Below are 12,129 nucleotides of genomic sequence, written 5' to 3' on the forward strand. Positions count from 1 at the left end.
GACCCGGGGGGGTTCATCGGAAGCGGTTCTTCCCTTCCCGAATGACATCCTACCAAACCTGGGCCTAATCGCCAAACATCATTTCATTCACTTGTTATAAACTGTCATCATTATGTTTCATTTATATAATGTGACCCGATAATAAACATGTATTTCATACACCACGTCTCTCCTGATTGAAGTATTATTTTAAGCAACACATTAAGTTGACGAAACACTCGAGTCAAATGTAATTAAAGTCAGATCCACTCGTGTCTTGGACGGGGCAGTGATATCATAAACCTGTTAATGTATGCATTCAAACACTTGTTCTTTTACCAGCTGTATTCACCTTGCAGGTGCAACTTTGTGGCTTTTATCCTGGATAAAGTGTTTCAGTCATGGATGTTTAAAGTTTAACTTCTTCATATTTGACTAATATTATAGTTGACTTTTCCTTTCAGGAAGTATGACGCTGCGCTGTCAGTACGCTTCTCCATGTTTGTGATTGGTCGAATGCTCCAGATACTACCCCTTTTTTGTGAATGCGCACCTAACTAGATAGGACACGGCTGGCTTGGGCGAACGAGTTGATCGCCAGCGTTGTAGGACAGTTTAGCGAGAGCGCGTATGTTTTGGTTTAGGCCAACCGGCTAACTCAAACATATCCAGGTTAGGTTGAACCAGCTTCGTAGTACAGGCCTCAGGCAGAAATGTAAGGTCAACATAAAAACAAAACACAAACCATGTGGAGTCCTGAAAGGAACACACATAACAGAACACATCACACACATTTCAAATATAAATAAAAGCCAAGGTAAAAAGATAGGTCTTCAGTAGTTTTTTAAAAGCTTCTACAGAGACTGCAGAGCGGATGTCTGTAGGGAGAGCGTTCCACAGTGTTGGAGCAACCACTTGAAATGCACGCTTTCGTTTTTAAACGAGACCTTAGGACAGCCAGTAGGCCCTGGTCTGAATATCTAAGTAACCTAGTGGCGATGTAAGGATGGAGAAGGTCACATATATTCCGGTGCATGTCCACGTAGGGCTCTATGTAATAACCAGAACCTTCAAATCAATTCTAAGATGAGTTGGGAGCCAATGTAAGGATTTTTAAAATGGGTGTAATGTGTGTCATCCTGCTTGACCTGGTTAACAGTCTTCCAGCAGCATTCTGGACCATTTGTAGACGGTTGAGAAATGACTTGCTGAGACACGTGAAAATGGAGTTACAATAATCCAGCCACGATGATATAAAAGCATGAATGATAATTTCAAGCTGCGCTAATGACACAACAGACCTGAGCTTTGCAATATTTCTGAGATGGAAAAGCATGCACGGGTCAGTGATTTAACATGCTGATCAAAATGCATTGCCTGATCAAATGTCACACCAAGATTTCGTAGATTGGACCGAACAGCTGAGGAAAGGGACCAAGACTCTTTGCAACTTTCGGAGCTATACTGTCTGACGCAATGCTGAGAACCTCTGTTTTGTCTGCATTAAGCTGCAAGAAGTTGTTAGACATCCAGTCCTTAATGGCATTTAGACAGTTGTGTAACACAGATAATCTATCAGGATTATCAGGTTTAAAAGAGCCATAGAGTTGAATATCATCAGCGTAACAGTGGTAGGAAATATTACTGAATTTGCTTACTCATACAGTAATCTTCGGTACAACGTCATCGATGCATTTTTCAAAATAGCTAATGATTGTGTCCGTGTGTCATGTCGTCTTCAAACACACCACACCCTGGTCACTCCGTGTCACCGGCCCTTTTGAGTTCCTGCCTGTAAGCAGGCAGCAGCAGCAAACATAACACATGTGTGTGCACTTTTACTGTTTTACACATGTTTTACATTTTTACTTGAGGTAAACCCGATTATACTGCAATAAGACTCCACGGCCATCTTCAGATCAAGACCTGTGCTGGCACCATTAGGACAGCATCAAGAATACTTTTCTAAGATGATACAATTAAGACCCAAGAAATAACACGGCCTGCATTCTTCTCCAATGTCCCTCCACCTTTCTTCTGAACCCAAATGACACATCCTCAGAAGACACTAATGTGATCTAAGAGTGACTTTATACAGAATATTTGTTTATGCATCAGTATCAGCATACATTATACCATATCTCAAACTAATACTCCATTTGACCAAAATACTTAAATACCTCAACCCAATGGCCCACACACGTTTTTCATATGGCCTTAACTTTAGGGGTTCCACTTCTCACCCTCATTGCTGTAAGGAAAGGCCATGAAGAAGGTTTTTTTAATGCAAGCAATCATTGCATTATTTGCAATTAAGCTTCACAGTTTACAGATTTGTAAAAATACTTTATATAACTGCAGCCTGCAGCTTGTAAGAACAGTTTTGAACCAACTTCAGTTACGTTGGAGGCGTGCGCTCCCGGTCGCTTGTGAGTCGAGCTCATTCTTGGTAGCGACAGCCAATCACGTTCACGTCTGCTACCAAGATTCTACCAAGAATTGAGAGCTCTGGCCAATCTGCGGCCGTATTGCTACCAAGAATTGCTCCCGCAGCAACCAAGAATTGACTAATCAGCGTCTCCGTAGGCGGGGCTATACTCTGCGGACGCCGCGAGCTAGAGATTCACTTTTTCCCAGCATCACGAAAGTAAGTACATCATCCTTTAACTATGTTGTCAATGCTTATAAACTGTCATATTAGATGAATAGATATATTTTAACTCAACAACATGTTGCACAGGGACATTTTACAAATGACTAGCGAACCGGACATGTCCCGCCGTAACCTTTCCATGTATGTGATGTTTACCGGTAGCGGATTATTATGTACATATTTCGTCAATTTAATGTTGACATATCTGGCTAAATAACATGCCTGTTTATGACATTACCCAGCTTAAGTTAAGGACTAACATAACTACGAGCTAGAGAGAATCTCGGACGGGACCCTTCTTTTATTGTCCTTTTTTTCTCCGTCACCGGCAGCCACCGACGTGTTTTAAAAGTGCATTTAGTCTTTAAGCAAGCTTTAACAGCATGATATACAAATAACACAAGAGCAAAACAAATGTTGCCCTTGATTGTAACCGCGACACCTGTTTTTATTTTACCATTCATTTAAATACCAAACCTCACCTGTAAAAAATGAAAGTCCGGGGGGGACAGTGGGGAAGTTAAAATGCAGTTGTTACAATGCAGTTAAATCCACCTTATATTATGAAATACTTGTACTTGAGTACGCAGGCCTGTTTCCATTATAAGGTACTTTAATACACTATAATTGAGAGGAAATTATTAAATAGTTAGTATGAAGGTCAAGTTTTTCATACAAAATATAGGCTATTTATACATTTCGATTGATTGATTACATTTAAATGCATAATCTGCATTTGTACTTCAATCAATCAATCAATCAATCAATCAATCAATCAATCAATCAATCAATGTTTATTTATATAGCCCAATATCACAAATGTTACATTTGTCTCAGTATGACAATACGACACCCTCTGTCCTTAGACCCTCACATCGTACAAGGAAAAACTTCCAGAGAAAACCCACAGTTTAAAGGGAAAAATGGGAGAAACCTCAGGGAGAGCAACAGAGGAGGGATCCCTCTCCCAGGACGGACAGACGTGCAATAGATGCCGTGTATAAATACTTGTTTTTATTCATCTTTAATTTGTATTGTATGTAGTCATCAGTTTTTGAATCAATATGTAATCTTTTACAGCTTGTTCATTAAATATGTATTATAAATTACATATTTCTCCGTTTTTTAAAATATGACTATTTTCTTATTCTCTAGATGGAACCACGCTTTTGAAAACGAGACGGTATTCTTAACTTGACAGACACTGTGGAAGCAACAAAGGTTAAGAAGTCTAACAAAGACAGGCCGTGGATTCGACCTCTTTCCCCAGAGGAAGTGATGGACAAGGCAAGAACAGCCATAACCCAGCACCGTGGAGATCCATCCAACAGAAGACACCTGCTGGGTTTCTTCGAAATCCAGTTTGGTCTGTTTTGCGGGCAGACTTTCCGTTGGGTGGTGGAAAATTCTCTTGGCTATGCTGCTTACCTTATGGCAGCAATGATAAGAGACCCGACAGGAGGCTGCAAAGACCCCAAAGAGCATGCCCTGAACAAGGGCTGTTTTAAAGAGTATATTGAGCTCTTTCCTTCTGGTAGAATTGCCATTGCCATGAAAGAAGAGCAATATGCTGCCAATGCTCCCCAGCACACTCCCCCTGCCCAGGTCACTCCCCCTGCCCAGCACTTGACAACCACAGAGCATGCTGCTCCCACCCAGCAAGCTGGGACCAGCCAGCATGCCTCAACCTCTTCACTCCGCTCCCTTTTGGTTGGACAGAAGGTGCCAAATCAAAGGAGCCTCACCAACGCAGTGAAACGGCTGGTTTCCCCCAGCAAAACCAAACCCTTTAAGCAAACATTTATTTGATAACACTTCTTTTTAATGTTTAGTACTCTTCAATACTTATGATGTTTATCTGGTTGTCCTTAATTTGTCTTTCTTTAGCTTTGGTCCATGCACGTGCACGGCCAAAACCTTACCTCATCCAACTGCCTGTCTCCTTCGAGGCAGCAAAGGCCCCAGCCTCCACCCTCACACACCTGCCTCCAGCATCCACCCTCACGCACCCGGCTGAGTCCAGTGAGGTCGATGACAGCACACTCCTGGGAGAGGCAGTACAATTTGAGGAGGCAAATCCTGCAGGTATGTTAACATTTCAATATCTCAAACATTAAAACAAAATATTTTTAAGTGGACACATTTAGTGATACATTTTTCTCATTTATTTTTCATGTCCTTTTCCTTTTGTTGTCGCAACGTAAAATCAGCTGCTGTGGCTTAGGCAAAGAAACTCAATATTCGTACTGAAGTAAGAAGGTATTTGATGTGTGCATACAAGACACCTCGTCTTGAGAGTGTCTGCAAGAGTACATCAGGCTCGGCTTTAGTTTACATCAAAGAAAACACAAAGAGATCAATTAGGTGTCGCAAACACCCCCCATTGTTTCCTTTTCCCCCTCCCTTTCCTGTAGGGTCGTAAACCCTCCCTTGGACAACAAAGCATCTGTTATCACAGCATAAGGTTAACCCATTAGATCACACCATTTCCATAACACTTTATATAAAAAAATGATCTCATGAACTTTTAATAAGTTTCATATCAAGGGACAATAAAGCAAAAGTGAATTTGCATTTGTTTATTTCTTAGTTTTTTTGTTTTGTTTTTTTGTAGCACAACGAGTCTGTCTTCCAGCTGGCTGGACCCACAGCTTGCCTGAAGTAGATCAGAGGTGGATATCGAAGGCTCTGTTCAAATGGAATTCAAAGGGGCATCCTGAGCTGGATAGCAGGCTGGACAAACCTTGGTGGTATCCCCCCCAGGTGCCACTGAGGACCAGCAAATCTCCTGCTCAGGAAAATTACTTTGGTCATCCCCTCCTGCTGTGGATGCCACGAAAGCTGTGGCAAGTAATGCTGACCTTTCCGCATCCAGATTGCAACAAAGACCCTTTGACGTCAGCTGGCCTGCATCAGAAGATCAGGCAGGTGGTGGCTGTTTGAAAGATTTACTTTGTTGCATCTGAGTACCTGGCCTGCCCAAGGTGCAAGAGGAAGGTCATCAGCTGGAGCCACGGCCTCATCTCTCAGCTGGACATTGGACACAGGGTGCAGTTCCCTTGCATCCTGACATCTAAACTTGCATGTGTCTTTGAGGTTGCAAGTTTGATGTGTCAGCGAGGGCTGGGAAACAGCAGCAGCCAGATCCAGAGGAAGCTGCAGGAGCGTCATGCTGAGGTGTGGATGCAGAAGACAGTCCAGTACCTGCAGGATTGTAAAGGAATTGCCAGTGCTGTTACCTTTGATCCTGTACCTGCCATGCCTCCTGTCCCGAAGCACCGTTGGCTGATGCAAGTTTATGCCCAGGATGTCCTGCAAAGGCTGGATGAAATCAAGGCCACCATCACTTCCCAGTACGGTCGGATCCTGAAGATGGATTTAACCAAAAAGGTGGCCCGTAAGCTAGCGGGGAAAAGCTATGGCACCGCTACCTGGGCAACCAACGTTGGTAATGAGCATGGACAGGTCATCATGTCCGTGCTCACAGCCAACGAGGGCTATGGTCTTGGTCCTATGGTTGAAGGACTCATCAACAGATACAGAATGGCTGGGGTGGCTCCTCATGAGGTTGCTATATGTGGACCGAGACTGCTGTGGAAACACTCTTCTAAGGAGGATGTTTGAAGAGTGGAACAACATGACAATCCGGTTAGATATCTGGCACTTCATTCGCAGATTTGCTGTGGGTTGCAGCACAGACTCCCACCAGCTGTATGCCACTTTTATTAGTCGCCTCAGCCACTGTATTTTCATGTGGGACCAGCACGACCTGAAGGCCGCGAAGGGTGCAAAGCGTGCAGAGCTAGAAGCTGGAGGGAGACATCCATCCGAAGCTGATGTGCTTCACTCTGTCAGCGGAAGTGAGCTAGCTCTGCATTGCCGGAGAATCACCGAGGAGACCCAGGCTCAGATTCATAGGCTCATCCAGGCCTTTGATGGAGATGCTAGTCGGGACTCTCTGGGAGTGCCACTCATCAACTCGGCCCGGATGAGTGAAATCATCAAGTCCCAGTGGAAGCATGTGGCCTGCATCCAGGATCCTCCAGGTGTGCAGCTCTACGCACAAACTGGCTCCAGTGTGAAGGGAGGGCACCGCCTGCCAACATACCGCTGTGCCAGAGGCTTTACTTCACAGGAGTCATTTCACCTGCACCTGAACCGGTTCATCCCAGGTAAATAGGTGTTTCCCTTCTTTCATCCTATGGTTAGATTAATCACCATTGGATTGGAATAAATAACAGCTGTGTTTTTATTTATACAAATGTTGAAATTATCTGAAATAAAAACATGATACATTTCAAAATGTACTTTACAGGTACTCTGGCAAGTGACACCTTTTTCCAAGCCTATGTTTTGGATGGACTGGCACGCTGGAATGAGGACCGGGCTGTGGCAGCAACAAGGGATGAGCAGCAGCATCCACACTGCTACAATCATCTTCTTCGCCATGCTGTGAATACTCTGGCAGAGGAGGTTCTAGGCAAGAAGATCATCCCTTATGTTGGACCACGAAAATACACTGGTAGATATATATTTTATTTGCTTGTAGTATACTAATAGCCTACCATTTTATCACTTGCATTATGTTTTGTGATTGATATGCAAATAACATCATCTAAATACCAAGAGTAATTAGATTAAGTCATTTATATTTTAAATGATATTATATATATGATGGTGTATTATCTAATTGTATTTTTATTTGATTTTAAGTTCAAGTTCTTCAGGACTACAAGCTGGCCATACAAGAGTCAGAGAGCAGCGAGGTGGCAATAGAGGTTCATGAAGGTCATGCTGAACCTGAGGAGTTTCAGGACTTCACTGTCACCACCTTCCACCTTCAAAGGTTACCTGCTGCCTCATCAAACGCACCGTTCTCTGTATCTCCGTCTCCATCCACCAGCACCCAGTCCTCACTGTCTGTGGTCCCTCCTCCATCCACCAGCACCCAGTCCTCACAACAATCCACCTCAGTCGATGTAAGGACCAATTTACCTTTCTTATGTGTATTTACATGCTTGTAACACAATCTGGGTTATGTCAGCTACAATTAATAGCATTTGTTGTTGCTATCCAATATGTTTGAATTATCTTTCATTTTAGGATTGTGTTGCCCCTGACAATATCGAGGGGTATGGAGCCGTCCAGGAGCTGGCAGATTTTTTGTTTGGTCTCCGAGAACACCTACTGGCCTTAAGTGGAGACGAGTGCGCCAAAATAATCACTCTGTGGCAGGCACTGGGGGATTTCGACAAGAGGAAGACCAGCTATCCACCCCGTCACAAAAACACACTGAAGCAGGGGCAATTCAGGGCAACAAAAACGATTGTGGCACCAGGTGTGGAGAGCACTAAAAGGTTTGTTACATTAAGTACAACATTTTACAATGACTGAAACTGTCTGAAATACTGTCTTCACCTTAATAAGTGTAGTCAAGTTTATTAAAGGATCCTTATTAACTTGAACACCACCTTTCCTTTCTTGGGTCCAAAACAAACAATTACATAAGAGACAGTAAGCAAGTGTGTGTGTCAGATGGAATAAAGCAGAACAACACTTTCTGGGTTTCACCCATAACTTTAGGGAAGTACAATTACAGAAAAGTACAAATACATCTCAATCTTTAGTAATTCATAATAATAAGTATTCTGTTGAAATTACAGGTGCTTCATTGGAGCTCACAGTCCTGCACAGTGGCCAAACTGCAACAGAGTGGTGGAGGCCATCTTCACAAGGCTCTTAGACCTAAAAAAAAAACTGTGCGCTGCGAGGGAAAGAGGGTCTCACGGTTCACAATGGTGATACGTGCTCATAAGCACATCCGAGAGTGCGTGATCACCAACGCCAAGGTGATGACTGAGACCACCATCCAGCTTCCAGAAGTGAATGTTGCAACGTTCACACAATGGTGAGTAAATAAGCATACTGCATGTACTGCAAAACATGTATACTTACACTGTAATTCTTACCCAATAAAATGATTTACTGTTAAAAATAATCCCAACTTTTTTCAATAACAAATATTCCCTTTTGTTCATTAATATTGATTGTTTCATGTTTCCGCAGGTTCAGCAGGCGTTGCAGTTCTCAGGAACAGCAGGTCCTGAAGCAGGGTATCCCGCTCCTGACGCTCCCATGGCAGGACCTGAGAAGCTTCTTGTGGCAGTGCAGAAAGGGACATCTCTGTTTACTGGCAGTTTGGCTGAGCCTCACACCTTTGTTCTACCACCAAACACTGCTGGTGAGGCAAAGCTCCAAAGAGATCCCAACCAGTGGCCATCTCACAGGTCCCACCACCACCTCCATACTATGCTCTTCCCTTCCTTGCACCGTCTACACCCTTCTCAACACCATACATGATGGTACCATCTGTGCAGCTTCCTCAAGTGCCTGGACCCTCACAGGTTGTGCCTGGAAGCTCTCAGATGATGCTTCTCAACATGCCATTGCCATCAGCTACATCCAGTCAGAGTAACGTGCCGTACACCACACAGCAGTACAGGAAAATAAAAGAGGAGAGGGAGCAATCTGGATCAGGCAAAAGAAAATATGTCAAAAAGACAGACACCATCATTTGCAAAAAGTGCAACAAAGACAGGAAGCCACCAGCCCACTTACAGTACTTTGGCAATTGGTACTGTCAATAATCCGAGACCCAGTCCTATGAGGACTGGAGGCCTGTGCTGGAGCAAAGAGGGTTTGGGGAAAAAAAGAGAGGGGATGCACCTTAAATGACCAAATGTTGTGAGCCGGTGGGTCATTTCGTTATGTATTTGACACTTTATTTCTTAACATTTGATGGCACTGTTTAGTTAGTTATGTTATACATATGGTACACTTTTATTATTATTATTATTATTATTATTATTATTATTATTATTGTTTATATTGGTATTACAATGTTGTTGTGACCTCATAGCACGTATAAAACAGTTTTGAATGTTTCTGTGTTTTTAACTTCTTTTAAATATTTGTTATTTATTTTGCAACTTTTTCACTTTAATATATGTTTCACTTTATTATATTTTGCACTGTTTTTTGCACTGTTGGTCTTGTTATTAGTATTTATTTTACACTTTATTATACACATTGTAAGAATTGTTGTTAATATTACTGTTGTTTTAAATATATAAATACATATAAAAAAAGTATGGATGTTTCTGTTTTGAATATTTCATCATCATATTTCACTTTCATTATTTTTATATTTACTTAATACTTTGTTCTTAAGTTTTAATAAATGTATTAAAAGTTGTAATTATAATAATAAATGCATAACATAACAATAATCCTGATACATATTTGTCATATTACTTATATTCTAAGTACTATTCTATATGAAGTACATCTATATGTAAGTACTGTACAATGATGTACTTCCTTGCATGCTTAATACTTCACTACATTTCAGAGGCAAAGATTTGACTCTGAACCTCATTGATTTGATAACATGAGTTACTTTTTTTAGATTCTGTTACAAAGTACAAAAATATAAACAGACAATGAATCACGAATGATTATGATGAAGAACTTAAATGATCCATTTATTTTATACACAACCTACCCAAAAGTGTGGTAAAATAATAAATAAGCTCCACCTTTACATTTATGCATGTTCTGACATACAAGGGATTGAGCGGGATTCGAAACCGGCTCGCAGGGTGTATTTTGGCTACTTCACGGTTATCAAACACAGACCAACACGCTATGTCCTATGCTTGTGCGCAGTGGGATTTGCGTAGGTGTTTAGATCACGGGGTCACAGGTTCAAACCCCACTGCAGTCAGCATGTCGTTGTGTCCCTGGGTAAGACACTTCACCCCAAATTGCTCCTGTGGGGATTGTCCACAGTATTGAGAATGTAAGTTGCTTTGGATAAAAGCGTCTAAAAAGTAACATGTAATATAATAATACGTATTTTACAATTTACTTTAGACTTTTCTCAACCTGGAAAACTTTGCCATGCTCTCTCTCCACAGAGGTTAATTTCCTCCCCTCTCAATTAAGTTTCCTAATAAACTCCCAGAGGACTTATTAGTAATGTCAATATTTACTGAAAACATTAATGAGGAAGGGTTTGAATTTTTTATGTCTCTAAATGAGTTATCAGGAGACTAGTCGGAAAGGGTTACTCATTGTGACCACTGTTTGCAGAAGCTGAACAATAACAACATTTGCATTAAAGATTTAGCAAAAGACCCCTGACAAATGTCCCAAATATAGTAAACAGTGACTCTAAACTTTTGAAAAGTTGTTGGCACAAGTCAAGTGAACTACTCAAACATTTAATTTAGGATGAACAATATTTGTTTTGTATTTTAATAAATAATTCAATTGAGTTAGGGAGTTTCCTTTGAGCAAATATCCCTTGTCTATTAGAGGGAAAAAAGCAGTAAACAAATATTTATACAAGTCCAACTTTTATCAGCACCACCGGTTTTCGATCTGTAAAAATAAGACCGGCGAGACCTAAACTAGACGTTGATTTATGGCCAAATCCTCAAAAGTGCAGACAGTCTGTTTAATTCTGTACGAATGACGAACAGTTGTGTTCTTTTCACATAACCATATTAATGGTCATGGCTGTGCTTAGATTTATTGAAATGTACAGGTAAAATGTGCATTTAATTGCCAACCATGCTTTGTCATTAAGAAGTTGGACTATTGCTCTGGAGCTTATAAATCACACAATAGATTCTAGGGACAGACAGTTCATATTGAAGTTTGCTCTGGACTTGTAAAGCTTTGGAAAACTTTATGTCTCCAAAAAAATACACATCATCATGTCATCATTAAGATCATTGATAAACACCCTCAGGACATTCATTATATCACTATTTACTGAGGACATGATGACGAGTAAGGGATTGAATATTTAATGTTTTTAAATTAGTCTTCAGGGGATTGGGTTACAGTAGCTCTGGGAATTGTTCTCTTTGATACCTCAGAGCATTTCAACAAACTGAAGACAATACTTCCACAACAACTTGCCTCATTATTTGGAAAGTTAGACAAAGTAAAACTTTAGTTTGCTTTAGGGACTAATTGCTGAACGGCTGGTCTCTCCACGAGACAGACACCTAATCCAAAAGCTCTGGAAAAATGTAGCTGTTTTGCCGTCCTCGCAGCCTTGGGCAATTTCTTCCCTTCGTAATATGATCTGGTCAGTAGCGGGCCATGCATTTCACACCGAGGCCTTCAGTAGTTCCTACCTGAATAAATCCACCTCTAATATCACTATTATGACTTCACGGCTATAGAACCATTCATATTATACAGAAACGAAGTCGCAGTGGTGGACAAACCCTTTCCCCAGCTGCGACAGGCTTGCTAGCTTCCCCAAATAAATGTCTCCTCCGCTTTCAGCCATTTTGGGTTGAAAAAACAGCTTTAAAAAGTGCAGGTTACTAAAGAGGCTACAGATGCTGTGTGGCAGCAGGTCACTACCGAGCTAGCTACCAGTAGGTACCGCTACACACGCTAGTGTTTGCTAGTGC

The 12,129-nt window shown here is 41.5% G+C and overlaps 1 protein-coding gene across 2 annotated transcripts; it reads left to right on the forward strand.

The window, feature by feature from the left end:
• The first annotated feature begins 2,583 nt into the window (after positions 1 to 2,583).
• Positions 2,584 to 9,704, forward strand: LOC307017287 (uncharacterized protein). 2 transcript variants are annotated; one of them, XM_079646834.1, is made up of 10 exons: positions 2,584 to 2,626; positions 3,788 to 4,717; positions 4,843 to 4,891; positions 5,047 to 5,096; positions 5,247 to 6,804; positions 6,948 to 7,154; positions 7,346 to 7,611; positions 7,736 to 7,989; positions 8,296 to 8,540; positions 8,699 to 9,704. In XM_079646834.1, exons 5-9 carry the CDS (start codon positions 6,051 to 6,053, stop codon positions 8,432 to 8,434), a joined length of 1,620 nt encoding a protein of 539 aa, XP_079502960.1. In that variant the 5' UTR covers positions 2,584 to 2,626; positions 3,788 to 4,717; positions 4,843 to 4,891; positions 5,047 to 5,096; positions 5,247 to 6,050; the 3' UTR covers positions 8,435 to 8,540; positions 8,699 to 9,704. The 2 variants fall into 2 exon arrangements, with proteins under 2 accessions (XP_079502960.1, XP_079502959.1); XM_079646833.1 differs by lacking the exons at positions 4,843 to 4,891; positions 5,047 to 5,096.
• Positions 9,705 to 12,129: the final 2,425 nt, after the last annotated feature.

Source organism: Notothenia rossii, assembly GCF_949606895.1.
Source record: "Notothenia rossii genome assembly, chromosome: 8".
In the NCBI taxonomy this organism is placed as follows: Eukaryota; Metazoa; Chordata; class Actinopteri; order Perciformes; family Nototheniidae; genus Notothenia; species Notothenia rossii.

Coding starts and splice junctions, on each gene's coding strand:
- LOC307017287 (XM_079646834.1), top strand. CDS start 6,051: ATGGCACCGCTACCTGGGCAACCAACGTTGGTAATGAGCATGGACAGG. Junction 7,612..7,735: donor AACAATCCACCTCAGTCGAT/GTAAGGACCAAT, acceptor CTTTCATTTTAG/GATTGTGTTGCCCCTGACAA. Junction 7,990..8,295: donor GGTGTGGAGAGCACTAAAAG/GTTTGTTACATT, acceptor TTGAAATTACAG/GTGCTTCATTGGAGCTCACA.